The sequence below is a fragment of the Vidua macroura genome, chromosome 2 (assembly GCF_024509145.1).
Source record: "Vidua macroura isolate BioBank_ID:100142 chromosome 2, ASM2450914v1, whole genome shotgun sequence".
Taxonomy (NCBI): Eukaryota; Metazoa; Chordata; class Aves; order Passeriformes; family Viduidae; genus Vidua; species Vidua macroura.
The window spans coordinates 65,180,556-65,201,778 of NC_071572.1; the positions used below are offsets into that span (position 1 = coordinate 65,180,556).

General features: G+C 39.7%; 1 protein-coding gene across 3 annotated transcripts in view; it reads right to left on the minus strand.

Annotated features, from left to right (window-relative positions):
• Positions 1-17,944, minus strand: part of CBLB (Cbl proto-oncogene B) — a 129,524-nt gene extending 111,580 nt beyond the window's left edge. For 2 of the 3 annotated variants that reach the window (XM_053970568.1, XM_053970567.1), the window contains exons 1-2: positions 16,710-17,017; positions 6,880-7,130 (exon numbers count right to left, since the gene is read on the minus strand). In XM_053970568.1, coding sequence (XP_053826543.1) covers positions 6,880-7,130; positions 16,710-16,856 — 398 coding nt within the window. In that variant the 5' untranslated portion in view covers positions 16,857-17,017. Of the gene's footprint in view, positions 1-6,879; positions 7,131-16,709; positions 17,018-17,785 lie in introns of those variants that run through there. The other variant, XM_053970566.1, reaches the window with a different exon arrangement.
• Between the last annotated feature and the right edge of the window lie 3,279 nt (positions 17,945-21,223).

The following is a 21,223-nucleotide window of genomic DNA, read 5'->3' on the forward strand; positions in this document are numbered from 1 at the left end:
ATAAAAGCAGACTTTTATTCTTTCATGTTTCTAATTTCTAATGGAAAACAATGCCACAGAAAATTAGGAAAAGGAAACCATTTCTTTCTATAGCCTAAAAATAAAATTATATGTGTTTATAAGTTTAGGCATACCTTTCATAAAAATGGATCTTTTCTTCTATAATCTTCTTTGCGTTCCTGCTTGCATGGCAAACAGCTTCCATTATGCAGGCTAGTATTGAAGGTATCCTAAAACAAATACCTTATCACTGAATATAGAATACTTCTGGAGATAGAGAAGCAGAGACCAAATTCTCTAAAAATCAAATGCACATAGAAAAGCAATTGATGAAAGATGCATTCAGGGCCATTACAGGAACCTTCCTTACCACATGCTAAATCCAGGAATCAGCACTGTCTGCTCCTCAGAAAGTTCCCAAAGTTGCTAACTTGGGCTTTATCATACCTAAGAACACAACTCTGTTTATAGCTGGTGACCATGGTCTGCCCCAACAAGCACAGCTGCTCCCTATCCAGACCCTGCAGGCAAGTATGGGGAAGGGATGTGAGACACAGAGCTGTTGCAGACCAGAAATGGGTACTGGTATCCTCACTGCAATAGAGTATTTCCAGACATCTCTGACCAAAAGTACTGTATGTTCAGAAAAGCACCTACTTCCCCCAGTTCATTGTGCCATCCTATATTATGCTATAAAGACGAATTGAAATCATATAGAAAAAGATGTCAGTTTAGACACTACAACAGTCATTTTGTATAATCCTAGAAGCAGAACTATCATTAGCTTTATCATAAACAAAACTAACATATAGAAAGCCTACAGGACTGATTCCCCTAACTGCACTTTTTGAGAGCTTTCACACCTGCCTAAAATGTGTATAAATGGTATAGCACCTTAAAATTTGGCAACAGCATCATGCAGACTTTCATGAGGCATAAATAATTATACAAAAGACAACAAGGAAAATATCAGACTGTGTATATATCCCCTTACAACCAGCTGAACTCTACTCAGACATGACTGCCAACACCACATTACTTGTAAAATGTTTGGAAGAGACCTTTCACTAACATACAAAATACTGTTTGATTTTATAAGAGTAAAAAGTAAAAGAAAGTGCACATATCTCTCCTCTACAGAACTAGATATGAATCAAGGATCTAAATCAATTATAAGAATTTACAAGCCATTATTTTTTTCATTACGATCTTTTTGTGGTTTTGAAATCCTTGTCTTCCTCTGCAATCTGAATAAACAGTTGCCTCTAAGTAACTCTGGTACTAATACTTCCTTTGTTCTCATTTGACAATACCCGCCCCCAAGCACTAAAGATGATAAAAAAATCTAAAATTCAAATACTGCCTTACAACAACTGCAGTCACACAGCCTGTTTGCATTTATGCTGAGAACAAGCTGTCATAATACTGCTCTACCATTTGTAACCTCCACACGTTCTCACCTGCCATCTGCAACAAGGGTCTCTTTGTCTTAAAAGTGTGCTTGTCTAACATTCCTTTTTTAATTTAAACTATAACCAAAAATAGCAAACAGCTTGTGTTCCACCAAATCTGCACTGAAGCTCAATTACTCATGTGGGTCAGGTACACCAAAGAGTTTATTAAAGCTGTTTGGTTTACATCTGGTTTTACATCACATCTAAGGAACAGGAGGGGAGAAGAAAGTGGAAATTCTCACTATAACATAAAAGCCTTAAAAAACCCAATTCATTGCATTTCCTCCTCCCATGCAACCCCACCTAATCAGTCATGCACTCACTTTTGCTCAGAAGAAGCCTCTTTGTTAGAGGCTATTTATTGTAGCCAAGTTCCATTCCCAATTGCCTTATCAGACATTATATATTGAAAGAGAAAGTGCCCTCCTTTTTCTAGGGACCCACGGGAGCAATAGGCCAACACTCCAGAAGACTTTCAAGCAGAGTAAGGCAACTTCTTTTACTAAAAATCAAGTAATGATCTAAAAATACAGGTAAATGAATACAAAAGGGAAAAAAAAACAAATACTAGATTCCTTTCTCTCAGCTTTAGCAAGATTAGACTAAAATAGTCAATATATTATATCTCTAAAATATGTTGAGACAATTTAAGTTTAGGGGTTTACGTATCATGGTAAACAACAGATCAATGGTATGTATAGCTTAGGGGAATTTACTGGAGACCAAAAACCACATAATATGCTTGGAAAACAGAACAAATCACAGGATACCAAGGAGCCCATAACTTTTATTCAACAATTACCAAGTTATCTATGTGATGTCAACCAAAAGGCAAAACTGGTTCTATGAAAAGGGCCACTAACAACATTCTTTTCTGAATTTGTACATTCTATTTGTCAAACAAAAAAACAACTTCTCCAAACAAAATCATCCTGAATTAAAACTTTACTCTTCCTGATCCTTCCCACAATCAACAAAATCTGCTCTGCCTGGAGACACAAACAAGTTGTGAGGCTAGCTAAGTTATAAGCTTCCTAAATTCCTATAAATAAAACAGCGAGGTTGTGATATAAGTGGAGGTAATTCAAGGAAGCAGGTTAAGTTACCTCACACTTACCACAGGACAGAAGTACACAAAGGGCCACTGTGTTACAACCAGCACACCTGAAACCCATCCTGATACTATTTTAACCTCTTATCAAGCCTGTACTTTCAGAATAAGGAGAAAGAGATGAGAAATTTCGGCAGCAGAAAGAACATTGTGTATGTTAATGAACCAGTTCAAGGACCAAACAACCCAAACTGATCACAGCTGTCACCATGGACTTAAGGAAGAGGAATGGAACATTCTATAAACCCAGTAACACTCATGAAGAGTAACAAAGGAGAACTTGATCTATCATTTGAATTGCTGGTACAAGACCTCCTTAGAAGACTTCAGAGACTATAAGAATGCTGCATCAACATTTAAACAACTGTACAATATAGAAACACATACTTTGAATCAAAACACCAAATGGCCAGATGCACAAGATAATTTAATAAGACTTTCTAGACAGAAACAGAAATGGTTTTGTGATCACCATGAAGGACTTCTTGGACTCTGACATTTCCTTCATGCACATCTTCCTACACTGACTACAAAATCACCATCAGTCCAGTCTTCTCTTGACATCTTCATCTGTACCATCTACTACTTAAGAAATTTCCATCTTTCACTTCTGGAATACCACTTTAGAATAAACAGCCAAACAACTCTGGATGAATGAAGGAGCATTTTTTAAGAGATTATTAAAATTGGTTTTATACTTTTCTGCCTCTCCTCATATAAAGGGCCTATAGTAGAAGGCGAGCAATATTAAAAGCCAGAAAATAAGTTCCATTTCAAGACATTCTTCTAAGGACATGATTTACAGGAAATCACAGGAAACCTCCCAGTTGTCTCCATTAGTAAGGAGTAAAGACTATGTCCAGCACCTTGAATTAATCCAAATGTAATCTCCCCACTGCCACTTTATTCCTCCTATAGTCTTATTATTATACCTTATGTGCTTGATTTCTACACCTGGATAACACATTTGTCTCAAAAACTGCCATTCAACAAACTTTTTATTTTTCCTGAATGCCTAATTCTGGAATACAACAAAAGGGAAGGAAGTTTGGACTTCACTGAAATGATGCTTTCCAGCTTTAGTTTACTTCCCAATAAACAAAGGACAAAAAGAAAAGCAATGAAAAGATGAAAAGACAACCCCAAAACCTTCAAAGACACAGAAAGCCTTTTAACAGTAGATGACCCTTAACCAGTAATTCTAATAAGCTTGCGTTAATAATCTTTTAAAAACTAAAATCTCTAAAATATCAAAAAGTACAAAAAGACAGAGAGTAAAATTACTTTATTCATAGAAAGATTTCTGTGTGGTCTATATCTAGTAAAGTTTACAGAAATTACTGGACATGATTTCTTACTTCATTAAGCAAGAAGACTGAAAGGACATAATTTTGTAGAAGACACCATACTCAGAAAATACATGCAGTTAAGCACAAGAAGCAAACATGCAAACCCTATTTTCCCTTCTTAGCAAGACTCATCCAATAGAGTAAAGAATGACAGCACCAACTACTCTTAAATGGCTATCATACGCTCTTGATATGGAAACAAGATACTGTGCCAGTCAGATTCTTTAGAAATGGCTGTCACAAAAGCTTACACTGCATTAGTACTGCTTCTCTAACTTGTTTCATCCAAAAGACCTTTGAAAACTAAAATTTATGATAAATTATTCACAATAGAGTAACTTTTGTGTCATCACACAAATAAAATCACATGTATATTGGCACTGGTTCCTAAATGTACCATCACTATAGAAATGAAGATTAGTCAATAATGCTAATAGGTTAAAATGATACCAATCAAATTTATGAAGATTGAAGCATTTCTCTTTTCCATGATGCCCTTTTATCCAGAAACCAAAACAGAGTAAGAAGGAAAACCACAGAAACTGTTCAGGTGCCAACATTTGCCTTAGCTTTTTTTAAAATTGACTATTTCCCAATAATTCTACTACAAATTGACTACAATTTGACAGTCATTTTAGAAGCATCTTCAAAAATGCAATCTTTAAATGATCACTGCTACAATTACACTATAATGCTAACAAATAAGGTTAATGCAAGCATATTTGGAAGCAAAGAAAACACAATAAAAACTTCTTTTGCTAAGTTACCAAGAATTAGCATGATCAAGTATATTGAAGCACTGCTTAGCAGTGCTCAGATACTGTGTCATATGGCTCAGCAAACAAGTACACCTTTATCCAACTTAAAACTAGGACACTCATAAAGCATCACCAGTAGATGAAAGAAGATGCACTGAAATCATAAAGATATAGACTTTCACTTGGAATGACATGGGTCATGATCTAATGAAGTAATGCTTACAATTTTTTCATTTAAGCATTCTGACAGAGTCAGAATGCAATTTGTATAGGAAAGACAGCTAACAGTTTGAACACAAGAAAAAGATCTCTATTACGCTTCTTTTTTCAAGCTCTGAACTCCATCAGTTAAGCAAAATAAGATAGCTGTCACCTTCTGAAATACTAATTTTAAAAGCTTGAAATAATTATTGTGATTCAGTGCACTTCTTTAGTATGATTTGGTTTAAAATCCCTCCTCTCCAACCATCTCAGAAGAATTACTTACTGCCCAAATAGACAGTAAATACGCTAACTACACCTTCTTCAAAGGAAGCACACCTGTGCTTTACAAAAAATGTCTTATCACCACTGTTACTCTAACACAGGAACTGAAAGGAGGAACTGGAAAGAAGCAACTCTAGCAACTGGAGTTACTAGCATACTGCCTGAGTGACTGTACAGAGCTCATAGCAAGTATTTTGAAAAAGTGACACTGAAATTGGCTTTGATTTTTGCTAACTTTAAGTAAACCTGTAACTAGATTAGGGTTTCATACAACACAGGTAAATCAAAATAAAACCTGCTTATATAATCCAATTACTTCTGTCAAATTTCCCTTGTCATAACAAGTTCATATTTCCTTTGAAAGACTATGACTTCTGTCATTCTTCATATAGCAAATGGGATACCTAAAATAGGTAGCAATAGGCTCAGTGATGAACAACTCTCTCAAGAGTTCTGGTAAGAATGCATATACAGTGAAAACATTGCTTTACACACTTACAAACTCAAATACAAAAAAATATTAATTCATTAAAATCTTTACTGATCACTAAAATACCTTAAACAGTGTATTTTTCTCCTCTTGGAGCATTTTTGCCTAAGTATATTCACACCTGGACAGTCCTGATGCTAAGAAAAAAGTCCTTAGGTGTCAAGCAAATTTCAGACACCCTATCAAGCCCAAAAGACTACCACAGTAGACTGAGTATCTGTAATAATTGCCAAAGATCTGGAAGGGACATATGTATAATTCAAACATAACAGCAGTGACATTTACAAGAATGTAGACATTTCACTGCTTCTACCAAAAATTTCACCGCTTCTACCAACAATTTCACCAGCTGTAACCATATTGCCACCATGCTGCTTGCCTCAGAGCTCAAGTGCAGACAGACAGAAGAGCGGGAATTCAGTCCTCCATTCACTTGACATCTTATTCCCCACTATCTCCTTTAAAAAGAGAAGACTTCAGGAAGAGCAACGTCTCTTTCGTTTGAATAGATTTACAGTAGTACCACACAAGGCAAAGACTAATGGCCACGACAATGTTGTATCCCCCTCTTCCCAAAACAAGATTGCAGATCTTGCAGAGAATTTCATGAAATATTTTTTAAAATATTAGGTAATCAAATCAAATATTAAAAACCTCTTCAGTTACCACCAAGACTGCAGATAAAGTGGACATTAATTCCTTTTATTAAAGCTGAACCATTGCAAATCAAGAATCCATTAGATTTCTGAAAAGGTTTCACAGCATGAAACTAACATCATTACCTTATCATAAAATCACATAATATCTGAAAAGTGTGAATATTGTTTTGCTTCATTCCATCACTTGTGAAAATAAGTCCATGTCCATCGTGGCTCTCAAAGTTTAAGGATCTAGGGTGGGGAGGGAGGTCAAGCTCAATCCAAGTGAACAGTCACTCTCTACCACAGGAAAAACTACATACTGTAAGCCCTGTAAATAAGTAATTACCGTTAAATGAATGTTTTATGAAGGAAATGCACTTGGTTTTAAAGGTCACAAAGCGACAGATAAGAGCATACAGTGGAACAAATCCAGCAAATTACTGATTGAACTGCAGGGTCAATGAATCCTAGCAATAAATATTTCTGCTCTTTGAATAATTAAAAATGTCAAAACACAATGTCTGCAGAAAACAGTGTTAAGAATGAAGACAGACCAGATGATCTACTTCATATTTAAGTATTTAACTTACCTGTCCTGTGACTGCTCTTCATACATTCTTTCCTTTCCTTCTTTAAAGAGTCTTATGGCCCGTTTTGATTTTTTCATAAGGCTGTCAATGTAGATTTTAAAATACTCATTCTCACTGAGTTGTGCAAGTTTTTGGTTGTCATCATATTTGCTCAGTATAAGTCGCAAATGTTGGTAAGTATCAGGTAGAATGTCAAGTATATAAGGTGGGCTGTTTTTGAGTTGAAGCTTTGGGTTTTGGCACAATCTTACCTACAAGCAAAAACAAGAGAATGTAAAAAAGACAAGAAATCCATTGAGACAAAAACTGATCTGATATTTTCCAATTTATTTGGTATAACATACTTTTCTAACCTCCAGTCCCAAAGAATTAAATCCTACTTTATTTGTAGTCTGTGAAATTCCAACATAGTCTCTAATATCAAAAGAGGCAAAATTTTACTTAATCTTGTCACATCTATAAAAGTAAACAAGCTTACCTACATATTTTGTGGGTCACTGTTGCTGAAAGTATGCCTTTTCCTGTCTAATATATGCTAAGGAGCATATCTAAACACAGCATGCAACAAATGCCAAGAGCAGTACTTCCATACAGATCTGTTTGCTGCAGGTTAACTTAGCTACAGGTGTTTAAGTATCTACTAAGAACTGACATAAACTACTTTGTCATCTGCTGGCTCTGTTTATACTACAATATAGCCTCTTAGACCCTAGGGAAATTTAATTTTGAAAGCTCTGCACATAATAAAATGGTCTGAACTGTGATAGTGGTTCAAAAGTTATTACCTACAACAGACAGACTTTAGGTCACTCAAAAACAGATATTGTAAACCAGGAAACAAAATTATTATAAACCCATTGTTTTCTAGCTCCTGGCTGGAATAGAAGTTCAGTGCTTTGCTTTTGGCTGGGTGAGGAGGTGCCCACCAAAGCTTCTTTCTCATTCCCCTACCCATAACAAAAGACAAGGACAGGGAGAGATCATTCACCAAATACTGTCACAGGTACTTAGCCTCGACTTGGGGAACTTAATTCATTTAAATACCAATCAAATCAGAATAGGGCAACAAGAATATAAAACCAAAACTTAAAAACACATTCCACCCACCGCTCCCTCCTTCCTGGGCCTAATTTTATTTTCCACTCTACCTCATCCCGGACAGCAGCACAGTGAATGGGGGCTGTGGTCAGTTCATCAGTCTTTGTCTCTGCCACTCGTCCCTCCTCAGTGGAAGAACTCACACTCTTCCCTTGCTCCAGACAGGGGTCCCTCTCCCAGGAGACAGTCATCTTTGAACTTCCCCAACGTGAGTCCTTCTCACAGACCACAGTTCTTCATGAACTCCTCTAGAGCATATCCCCTCCACAGGGTGCAATCCTTCAGGAAGAGACTGCTCCAGCATGGGTCCTCTGCAGGGTCACAAGTCCTGCCAGGAAACCCACTTCAATGTGGGCTCTTCTCTCCATGGGACCATGGGTCCTGCCAGGAGCCTGTTCTAGCACAGGTTCCTTATGATATCACAGCCCCTTTCTTCAAGCATCAGCCTCCTCTGGCATGGGCTCCTCCATGGCTTACAGTGAATGTCAGCTCCACTGTGGACCTGCATGGCCTTCACCATGGGCTGCAGGGGAATCTCTGCTCCAGCACCCAAAACACCTCCCCCTCCTTCACAGAGCTGCATGGCTGCAGGGGTGTTCCTCTCATGTATTCTCACTCCCCTCCTCTCTGGCTGCAAATTTGCTTCTGCACAGTAGCTTTTCTCCCCCTTCTTTAAGACAATACCCCAGAGGCACCACTGTTGCCGATGGGATCAGCCTTGGCCAGCACCAGGTTCTTCTTGGAGCCAGCTGCTCTACTGGACAAGGGGAATCTTCTGTCAATGCCTCAGCAAAACTCCCCCGTAGTCCCTTCATTACTAAAACTTTGTCACTTAAACCAAATAGAAGAAAACATCTCAATGGACTTGGAATCATTGTGATCCCAAATGGCACAAATATTGAATATATATTACTCAAGGAATAAGTTCAGGCTAATAGAATACCTTTATTTGAATCTAGTTTCCACCAGAAATGTTATTGGAAGAGAAAGATACCCTTTGTTTCCTACACAGCCTTAACAGAATAAGATCAGAATTGTCTCCAAGCTATCTAAATTTTCTGATAGTTTGTTCCATAATGCTCTGTTCTAGAAGAAAAAGATACTAAAACTAACAGGTAGTTTTTGACTGCTGTTGCACTGAGCTATTCAGGCTCAGCTAAATCATTGCACAGGGACACATACTAGATGTGTGTGCAGCTGTACATATGCAAATACTTATGAAGAAATTAAGACCATGTGGTATAAAAGTTTCATAAGCATCATTTGGAGATTGCCACATTATATATTAGTGACTTTGACATTCTTTTGAGGTAACTAATGAGGTCATAAAAACATCTTAATACTGCTGAAAGTAGATTCCTATTCCTACTAATCTAGCAACTTGAAAAAAAATGCATTCTTGAGCTTTTCTGGGTGAGAGGGGAACAAACCTGTATCCTGTAACACTCACGTCTCTAAACTCAGAGCTCTATCACTATTGCTGACCTCTCCTTTAATTTCTACATCTACACCATTAAGAAAATTGCTGCCTTAAGCTTGCTGCCACTAACACATCTTCATGCAGCCCAAACAGCAAAGCAAACAGGGAATAGTTTGTGTCCAAAACATACAGTGCAAGAATACAACCAGGCAATTAGACTGAGGTAACAGAGGGTCATAGTTAGAAAAGTGGAGATAGAGAGGACTAAAGTCAAGAACTCAGAAGTTTTTAACAAGTCTAGCAGCATTTGAAACAATATTTAAAACATAACACTTGCAATAGCTCTCCTCATTTCACTCATTGTTATTTTAGTAATTTGTATTATTCTTTCAACTTTTAGACCAAGTAATACATCAGGAAGCCTTCTGACATGTTGTAGAACAGTCCTTACCCCAGAGAAATTTACATCTCAGTAGGAAAAAAACAAAAAGGAAGCATGCAAATATGAATACATAAGCTGCTCAACATGCAGAAGAGTGGTTCAGAGACTGAACACCAGCAGTTTGATATTTCTAGACATAAACTGCAAAGTTCCACAGCAAGCTCTCAAATAATTTAATGGCTTATAAAGGAACTCCTTAAAGTTGAGAATGTGCTGGAAGGAAACAAAAAAAAAAGTAAAGCATACCTGATCATCTCTTGACAAGCAATGAAGTCTGAAACTGCAAGAGCTTTGAAACTGAAAATAACTTGTTTATATTTTATGTGATAAAGATAAGGTCATCAGGATTTTAAAAAAGGGACAACAGGGCCCCAGTTGTGGGTTAGGAGATGTCTAAAGCAGGATTTTCAAAGAATAGAGGTTGGCTATGATAGCATTCTTGCAAGATCAGAAAAGCACTGAAGTTAGGCTGACAGAATTCTCTAAGGAGATGTCAGAAACACAGGCAAAGAATCTTACATGTGTAGCTAGACCTAAAAATCATCCATGCAGAGACATACATGAATTTCTTTTAGTAGAAGAGTAAGAAGAACTGGAATCCCAAATACAGAAGTGAAAATCTTTATAAAAACCAGATTTTTTTCCTCTGAACTTTGAATTCAGTGTGATTTCTCGTTTAGTGAAAACTTGAAACTAGACTGACATTCTTCACAGGACCAACTACAGGTGACACAAATCTGTCACTGATCAAGCCTTACAACTCTCTAAAGTAACAAGTGTAGGGAAAAAAAAAAAAAACATCTGAAAGATCAAAATGTTTATTCAAAGAGCCAGCAATGAGAGTAGACAACAAGCAGAGAAGGCTGCAATCATTCTGAATTACTTATTTACCCTAACTTACATCTCACAAACAAAGAATTAATTATCTTTCTGAAGTCTATCTTTTTGATCAGATGTGCCAACAAGCAGAATATAAGTGATTTCATATGTATTAAAAATACCATTAAAATATTAAAACAAGAAAAAGCTATTTGCTTATGCTGGTTGCTGTATTTTCAACAGTCAGTCCATTCAGCTATACAAAAAGAATATCCAGTTATAAGGAAGAACTATTTTCTCTTTCAAAAGTTCTATGAAGTTTTCTTCAGTCTCACATCATTACATACAAGATAGTTTACAAGGCTACACTTTCTGCAGAATTTGGAGAGATAAATACAGCATATTACCAGAACCTTCCATTTTAGAACAAGCTTTTAAGAATGCCACACAAATTCTTCCACACCTTCATTAGCTTTATGCATTATAATTGAAAAAAATACTAATATTATGTTCAAATCAGAGATCCACTGAAGTAGTATAAGGTTTCCTTCACTTTACAGAGTATACAAGGCTTCAAAGGAAGTAAGTCTGTAAGGAGATGGTCGGTAAACCATATGGTTTCCAGTCAGGATGTCCTGACACATACCACAGCAGTTCACAATTAAAAGTAAGCAATAAGAAAAGACACCTGCTGATGCAAAAGATTTGCCAAGACCTTTCTTCAAAAGAAATCAGAACTCAAAACAAACACAAAAAAACCCCAACACCCCTAAAATAAGGAAATCTGTATTACTTTACAAGGCAACTCTCACCAACACATTAGGAGCGGACATGAATCATATCACTGTGTGATTTTTGCATTATTATGACTGGAAGTAAGCATGTATATATTTAGCAAGCACTCTGTGGTAAAAAAATGAAAGACAGTAAGCAAGTTTGTAAAAAATATCTCTCTTATTGAGGCAAACAGAGACAAAATTAAGCTCCTTTCACTGGCTCACACTCAGGGAAAATCTAAGTACTTAATCCAGAATCACAGATACAGTAAGACTGCAACTCTGTGAAAACTGAGGCATTACCTTAATCTACGAGAAACTGATTTTGAAACAGTTAACTCTGGAACTTCCAGACAATTTAACTCTAGTTCCTTTGCAGAAAAACATTAACTCCCTCTCCCCTTCTTGCCCACCCCTAACCAAAATAAATGCCACTACTCATAACACTTTTGAAGATATTTGACTTAAATTATAAGGCATTATTTCATAACATAATTGGAGATGAGATTAATGGGGGCCTATTGCACATAGACAACTAATTTCTTGCTAAAAACTATCTTCTATTCACTTTTTAAAGCAAAGCTGAAAGCCCTTGACATTTGACAAAAGGACTCCTGTTCAAGCAAAGGATAGCAGCCTTAACACGATCTGTTTAAACGCCTAAGGCTAATCAAAGACAATACAAGGAAAGTAACTCAGCTAAAACAGAGTAAGTATCTAATGAGTAGGACATCCACTAAACACTGTTTTCAGCTGCAGGGAATGGGTCAGAAAAACTGGAGCATCAGCGCTCACACACTTCCAAAACTACACTTCCAAACTGCCCAACTGAACCAGCTTCTTCTGCCACAGTGCACAAAATAGTCAAAGAATTAGAAAACGCCTTGACATACCACAAACAGCATAAAGGTAGCGCTGCAGTTAAGATGCCATAACAATTCTCCAGCAATCCACAGCATCCAATGAACAATAATGAATTCTGAAAAACTTAATCAGGAGGAGCTAATAAGGAAAATGTCAAAGTTTGAGCATTATGTGTCTTCGACATAGATTTCTTCCTGCTTGAAGTTACCTTAACTGCAATGCATTTCATTTTCCATAGGGAAAAAACCTCTCATCAGAATATAAGTAGAGGTAGGTGACCGAAACACCAATCTTTTTGCCTGAGAATACAATAAGTGCTTGTTCAACAGCTACCATACTGCAACTGAGACACGTTTCCATAGTGGTAGAATAAACAATAAGAATGCTGATGCCACAGACACACAAGGATAGTTGACTTTGGAGGGTAATTTTACTTCCTTCCAATTAGAGAGAAGCTTCTGTTTCTCTGTTTAATTTTATATTCTTTTTCCATAAGCAGCATACAGAGGACATAAGATTTCCTACCATCTTTGACCATAGAATCAATTACATGAAGTTTTGCAAAGGATAACCAATGCACTCATAGTTTCAACTACCATTCTCTGTATACTCAGATGCTGACAGATGTTAATTTAAAGAAAACCACAATACTAAGCTGCAGAGGTAACACAGCTTTTACTCACTAAGTCAATAGTATAAGCTTTGGAGAAGCACTCTAGTTTGCTCTTAAATACTAAATAGCAAATCATTGCCATCCGCATTTATACAGTCAGAGTCAAGCAACTGATGGGCCATGACAGTGCACCCAAATAATTTAGGCAATATTGTTAATCTACATAGCAGAAAATTTAATTATTTTCAGGCCCAATGCATAGGAGGAATGAAAAGTGATTAAAAGTTAATGAAATATACCCATTTTAAAAAATCCCGTTCAGAATGTGTCATGATTTTGTATGAGCTTGAATCCCACAAGAGTGAAGTGTGAAAAAATTGTACTGACAACTCTAAATAGCCGAGGCAGTAAACAGAACTTACTCCAATGTTTACATAGGAGTAATTCTCTCCCTAAGTTGGTCTCACCATCACATTATTCTCTAATAGTAATACATGGCTAGGGTCTAGGTTTTAAAGGCATTAGGTTTACAGTCTCAGAAAAAATAAAACTCATGTAATTTATACACAGTTTAAAGGAAGACCTGAGTTATTTGTTAACAATATTCATTTTTTATATATTTATAGGATACAAACTTTCTAAAACATAGATCATGTTTTAAAAACAGTAATTTGCTTCCTGCAAGTCCAGAGATATATGGTCAACTTTCTTACATAATGCAAGCATTGAAAAGCAAGGCTAGCTTTCTAAACCATAAAAGAATATATATTATCTTTTGCATTGCACAGGAATTAAAGTATTTTTGGTTCTTAATGATAAAGCTACTGCTTACCCATGAGAAAAGCAGCAGAGAAACTCAACACATGATAATGTTGCTTTGCCTTTAATAACGCAGCTGATATTGTAAATTCACATAAGACATACCAATAAACCACAAAAAGTATAGATCCCAGTGTATGAAGTATAAAAAGGAAAGGTATTTAGACAGATAGCCATTTACATTCACCAATTATCTACATGAAGATTTTTTTTTTATTCCATGCAAGAATGTTGCTTATGGTAACTTTTACAAACAAGGCCCTAAGCAGGAGCACTATCCCAACATTCCATCCTGCTAAAGAATTCTTTTTCAAAATCCATTATTATTTTCAAACTGATAATAAAATTTTAAAGAGAAAGCACCCAAACTGCCTATTCCAACCTAAAATATCAGCCCATGGAAAACTGACATTATCATGAAATCTGAACAATTTGAAAGCAGGACACATAACCAATTCAAAGAAGTTTGCATGTTGTCTAGGTAGTCAGAATTTTTGCATACACCACAAAACTACCCACATCGTACAGTTCTTACAGGGTAGGAACGTTTGCAGTATTGTTTAATCTCTTATTGTTGCAAACAAGTAATTCATACAGAAAACTTCATCTGCCAGAGGACAAAATTACAGAAAGAAATGAAGGAAAGGTAGAAGATGGCAACTTTAAAAAAGAAAAGAATGCCAACCAGAAATGATTGCGCTCTGCCACTAGTTTTTAAGGCTGCTCTTTTTTCAGTGTTTGGTCAAGATAAAAGCTCTGCTTTGTTTCCATTATTCATTTTCTTAACATCATTAGATTGGGGGAAAACTTCAGCTGCCTTACTACAGCAACAAGATGATTATAACAGCTACTATAGTTAAAGAATAAACAAGCATGATAACTGTTATTACAACAAGTAAAATAGGCTTCCAAGCCACAACGTTACTATGAGTAGCACCCCACTGACTTGGCAGAGCTTCTGCCTTCACTAGGTATTAATTTGATCAGTCACCCACCACAGAATCCAGTCATAGGACACACTCCAGAAATGGGATTTAAAACAACAGTTGATTGAGAGGGTTTCTATTTCTGACTTTAATCCCTGGGTTTGATCTAGACTGAGGAAAAAATGACCTTCCTGTGCCTACTGCCACACAAGGCTATGACATTTAAATCTGTTTACCAGCATATTAAATTTGCTCAAACACATCCTTTCACTACAAGTACCAAATGTTAAAAAGTCAACCAACAAGCAAGACCATTTTCACACTATGACATCATCCTGTCTGGTATACTTTAATACAATTTGGAAATAAAATTTGATTAACTGAGAGCAGCTTAAAGAGGATACATTAAAGATCCAAATTGAGGACACTTATACAGTAAAATGAAAAAGGAAGCACAGCACAATGCCCAGCCTTTCCAGTGACTTCTACCAAACAGGCCTTCCTGGCTGTTCTGATGGGCTGTGACAAACATTTATCCTGTATTTGATGAGTGAAAGCAATCCAGAAATCCAAGCAGTGGGATAAAGACTTTCTGGTAACTGTGATTTTACAAACAAATCAGGGTATAACCTTACTATATAGATCTGTAAATAGCCTGACACAGGGAAATCAGAGCTCTGCATTCCCCACGTGGTTTCAACAACAAACCAGATTCCTAGTTCCCAAGCTGAAAACTTCCCCCTACTGAAGAGTACCTACTTTCAAGTACTCATACTTGCAGTCCTTAGTACAAGAGAACTCACTGTTAACACCATCCTGACCACTGACAGAAAAATATCAACGTCTTTGTGATATAACCATTTTTATTAAAGCTGGGGTTTCAGTTTATAATTGCTGCCAGCAAACACAGTGGAAATAAAGATATTATTCTTGGAGCATCAAAAAAGAGCCTACAAGGACTTTAAAAATACTTTAACAGTTGTAAAGGCATTTTACATTAGTCTCCACCCTGCCAGTGTAACTAATTATGAACGTTAAGAAATGTTGAACATCTAATTTCACAAGAGACACAGGGAAAGCAAAGAGTTGCACTAAATCACAGAGAATCACAGAGTTAAAAAGTGGTAACTGTATCACCATACAGACCCAAGGCCAACAGGTAGTAATCCTCACTGCTCAGCAGTTTCAAGAGGAAGCTTTTAAGTATCACCCAGTGTGCAAAGCAGAGCGCCTCCTGAACAGCAAGCCATGTTACAGTCAAACGCTACCTGTCACAGGGAGGGCACCCTCCTAGATAATTTATTATGATACAAGTAGTCATTTCAAAGAATACTACACAAAATGTATCAGGCTGGTAAGGGGAAACATAAGAGCTTAAAAGCTACAGTCTATCCCCCCCACTTCCTGAAAAATGAGTTTCAGTACAGTATATTTCTAGTTTCAAAATTAATAGTAGATGTACTTTTAAGTCATTAAAATGCAGAACACATAAAAAGTTAGGCATGCTATACTAATCTGTTTACTAAACTGAAAAGAGTGACATCCCCCGGTCCCCACACACATTCCTAAAAGCACAAACACATCTACGTTGCCATCACCAACATATCTCACAGGACAATTATCTTAACTGAAGTTTAGTACTTCAGAGGTCTTGTTTGCAGACTAACAGTGTGACACAAGATGAAACACACAGAATATGTGATTACAAGTACTAGTTAAGTAGCTTTTGGTTAGGACAGCTCTTCAACTTTGAGTAATTTTAAAGGATCTGAAAATAACAATAGCCTAAGGCAAAGACACATATTTGTTTTCCTTCCACAAACCAAGTTTTAAAAAAACACAGCCAGAGGCCACTGGAAAGGGAAAAAAAAAAAAAAAAAAAAGAGAGAGAGACAAATGATGCTTAAATAACCTAAAACATAAGTCTCCTTACTTCCCGAGGCACAATGCAGCACAGCACTCAGAGCTGCAGGAAGAAGCTGTTTACCCCTGTGTACCTATTTAAATAGCCCCATTCTCCTTCGTGTGTATACACGGACATTGAGACACCCACCACTTTGTCCATAAGCTTCCAGGTCTTCTCCACAGTCCTGCGATCGGCAGCTGCCTGCTTGGGGGGGCCCACAGCATCCTGAATGGCATCGATGAAGCCCAGGATCCGTCCCTTGCGCGGGTTCCGGCCGTTGAGGGAATTGGCCATCTGGGAGCCAAGCTGGCCGCAATGACAGAGAAACACAGGCTCACAAGGTGCTCCGAAAACATCTTGTCATAGAACCTGCCGCAGCCTGCGAGGCAACACTTCCTTCTTCACGGGCAGGAAAGGGCAAGATCAGGGCATGTTTAGGAACAAGCTTAACTTTTCATGACAAACAGCCTAAACCCATCTGGCCCGGGTTTACACTGGCAGAACCGATCCCGGATTTATTGTCAACACCGACATTGGGGAGCGGGGGAAACATACCCGCGCCCGGCTCCGTGTCGCGCCCCTGCCCGCTTCTGCGCCCGCCGGCCGCGGGCACATGCCCGGCACGGCGCAACAAAAGAGGCCGCGGCGGAGCGGGGACAGGAGCGGGAGGAGGGAGCAGAGGAAGGCAGTGCGGGCAGCAGGCAGGCAGGCAGGCACCCGCAGGGCAGGCGGGGGCAGCGGCACGCACATGGACCTGGCTCCCGGCGCACGCATACGCACGGACCGGCACCGCACGGCCGAGTGCCAAGGGCGACAGCGGCCGCCGGGAGAACCGGGAGCAGGCGGCGGCAGGGAGGCTCTTCAGCCCCGCGTCGAGGCGGAGAGCAGGCGAAGCGTCTCTCTAGACCAGGCTCTCCTCCGTCCGGCCGCGACGGCTTCAGTGCCGCGGGAGGCAGACGGAGCGCATCCCGCCGCCCGCGCCCGTCCCGCTCCGCGCCGGCCGCCCTGCGGGACTCTGCCCCGTGCGGCTGCTGCTGGCCGCGGGCGAGCGAACGCTGCCCCAGGGGGAAGCGCGTCGCCCTCCCGTAACCCAGCCCAGCCAGCCCGGCGGGTGGGTGGGAATATGCCGCGTGTGTGGAGAGTCCTACAGGCACATGCAAAACTCTCCACAGGCACATGCAAAAGAGACAGAGACAGAGAGAGAGAGAGATATGCAGACGCACAGGTCTGTCTGCGGCACCGCTCGCAGTCCCCGGCAGGCTGTGGTCTCCCCGCACTCCTAGGAAGTGAGGCTGGCTCCCCGGCGGCGGCGGCCCCGCTTCTTCAGCCGCGCCCGCCCCCTCCCCACGGCGCGCTGGCGGCCGCTCCTCTCCTCGGAACATGCCCACCCCCCGGGACAACACTCCGTGCGCGCCTGCGCGCCGCGCCGCCAGCGCGGCCCTCTGCCCGAGGGCGGGAACGCTGCCGCACGACAGCCAATCGAAAGGGAAAATTTGCTTGATTGACGCGGCACCCAGCAAATGGGCGTGGGTGCAGGCATGGGGCGGGGCAGCGACCGGGAGAGGAATGGGGATGGGGATGGGGATGGGGATAGGGATAGGGATAGGGATAGGGATAGGGATAGGGATAGGGATAGGGATAGGGATAGGGATAGGGATAGGGATAGGGATAGGGATAGGGATAGGGATAGGGATAGGGATAGGGATAGGATAGGATAGGATAGGATAGGATAGGATAGGATAGGATAGGATAGGAACGGCCGGCAGGGAGGGGCGGGAGCGGTGGCAGGGCCGGGCGGGGACGGACCGAGGGAGGTGGGCTCCGGTCCCACCTGCTCCCGCCGGCTGAGGGGCAGCCTGAGGCCTTTGGGGGTGGTGGCGGCCGCCTTCGCGGGGGCGCTGACATTGTCCCTGGCTGTGGGGTCTCCAGGGGCTGTGGCAGGGTGTCCCTCCCTCCCCTGGTGAGGCCGTGGGACCCCTGCCTGCCGAGCGTTCAGTGTGTGTGTGCTACAACTGGTAGTTCCTGCCTGCCGCCTTTTTGAGGGCGCTGCCTTTGCGCTTCCCCTTCGCGCTTTTGGGAGTTCGCTGGGGTTTTTTTGTGGCCACAAAGAACAAGAACTTTTTTCCCTCTGTCTGGTTTTTTGGTTGTTTTTTTTTTTTTTTTTTTTTTTTTCTTGAGAGTAAGGGAGCTTTGCTGTTAAGCAAGTGCTGAGATTTCCATATTTCCATGCTGGGAATGAGCTGGAGAGCTCCGAAAAGTGGTGAGGAAAAATGAAAGCACTTTCTAGTTTAAAAAGCCCTTTTAGATGCCATTATTTTGATATGAGCACTTCCCCTGGGGATATGGTAAATAAAACTCAACTGATTGTTACGCTTGAACGCTGCAAAAAGTGAGGCTTACCTGCATTGGCTACAAGACACTTGATTTCAGATCCTTTTGAAGATTGTCCAGGGAGTAATTATACTTTGCAAGGTTAATCTTCTAATGAGCTTTCATAAAAGGAAACAAAAATGTTTCACTTAGCATCGAAGTTTTTTATTTTCTAAAGACAATTGTATTAGAGGAGTATTTTTAAATTTTGGTTTTCAAAATACCTGCAAATTGTAGTAGTTTTCTTTCCAAAGATTTTGGTTTTTTAATGGTTTGCTCTTTTTCTTGGTTCTTTCCCTACTTTTTCTTGGATTTGACTTTTTTTATTAAATAGGAGTCAGGAAAAACACTAGAAAAACTCATAGAGTATTTCAGTGTTGCTTTTATTCATATTTTAATTTATAGGTTTTTTTAGTGCAGGTATCTTCCTGTTGATTTAAAATGTGTCATGTTATTCTTTTGAATGCATAAAACAATAAAATCCTATCAATAATGTCTTCCTCAAAGGTTGTTCTTCTATAGCTTTTAAATATGAATTGGCAGTTACTTGCCTTAAGTGGGTTGGAAGCTTCTCATTTTATTGTAGTCTCTGTAAATGACCCTCTTCCCTGTGTTGGTTTAAAACTTCTCTCTGGCAGATGTCCCTATCCCATCTTTTCTTTGGAGATTGGCTTTCATACGATTGACAGTGACTGCTCACTCTGTTGCTGTCTCTCATTTGGTTGTGAAAAAAGCAGAGGAGCTGATGCTTTTTCGGAACTTGTAAAGTCTTTGGTTCCTATTCTTGATTATTTTGTTTTCATTGTTGTTATGTCATTCCCTTCATATCCCACACTCTGCCAAAAGCTGTGATCTGTGAGCTCTTGGTAGCCGTCTGGGGCTGAGTCATGGTGTCTTGCAGTTCATCCGAGTGCAGGGCCAGCAGGAGCGAGCAGCTTGGTTCCCTGCATCCCTCTGCATCCTTCCTGCGTTGTTAAGGGAGTAGCCAGCTCCATGAGGAAAGTGAGTGGTTTTCAAGCAGTGTTCTCCCATTGCCTGTGCTGTACAGTAAGTACAGATGTTCTGGGAATTGCAGTCCTCAGAGGGTCATGTGAGTACATTGGAAGGAAGCCAGCTGGGAGAGCAGGTGGAAGAGATACCTCTGGCTTCAGCTTCAAGGCTGTTAAAGATGGGTCAGGATTCTGCGGGCTGTGCTGTGAAAGGACGAGAAGACACAGCACTGCTAATGTGGCTGCAAGCACACAGAGTGACAAGGCTGTTTGACAGAAGACAGCTGAGGAGAGGAGCAGAGCAAACAGCTGCTGTGTTTGAAGTTCAGGGCATGTCTTGTTAGCAGTTAGCACAAAAAGACTGAGCTTGCCCACTGGGTCTTTGTGGTCCATAAGGATTAAGGGTGGTCACTGAAGGCACTGGCCATCTGGAATATTTTAATACAGGCCAGCAGCACTGTGTTAATGTCCAGGTATTCCTGCTCCCCAGCTTCAGGCTCTCTGATAGGCTAAACTAGGAAGCTAACCTGCTATGTATAGATCCACTGAGACACCACAGGGTGTTTCAATGCAGAAACCTTGGTCAGGTACTTTAAATCTCCAGGAAAGAATGTCTTTCTGTTTGGGCTACATGTAAGGTACATGTATAAGTTTGGTGTCTAAGGTCCAAAAATTTTGTATATGTAGTTAAAATGGCTCCACAGATCTCTTTTACTTACAAGCTCTCCATCTGAATGTTTATTTTCCTTGTTATTATACTGAAGAATGTTACAGTTTGGATCTATGATTTAATCACTCTATGAAAACCCTACAGAATAAAGCACGGTAAGTCTGAGGCGTCAGATTTTGAGATTTGTATGTTACATGAGTCTGATCCTCAGCCTAGTCAAGGTACTAATCAATCATGTAATGATGATGACATTAGAATATCATCCAGGATTTGGTAAAATTCTGTAGTGAAAATTGTGGAGTGAAGGTGGTTGGGAGTCAGGATATGATGAAGGAATCAAGACAGTGTAAAAGAAGCCTTAAATTGAACTCTCTTAAGTCCTACTTTGTAAAGTATGGATTTTAGGTCTAAGCATTTTATTGAAAAGCAAAATCATGTGACTTCTTGAAAAACCCAGCTGCTTGCTAGGGAGAAAACAGATATAAAAGATTAAACTAACATTTACATTTGTCCATTCTAGTATTTTCCTATCCGTTAACTGGTTTGGGTTTTGGAGGGTTTTTGGTTTTATGGAGGTTTTTTTGGTTGGTTTTTTACTTTCTTGGTGAAAGTAAAAAACTCATTAAATAACT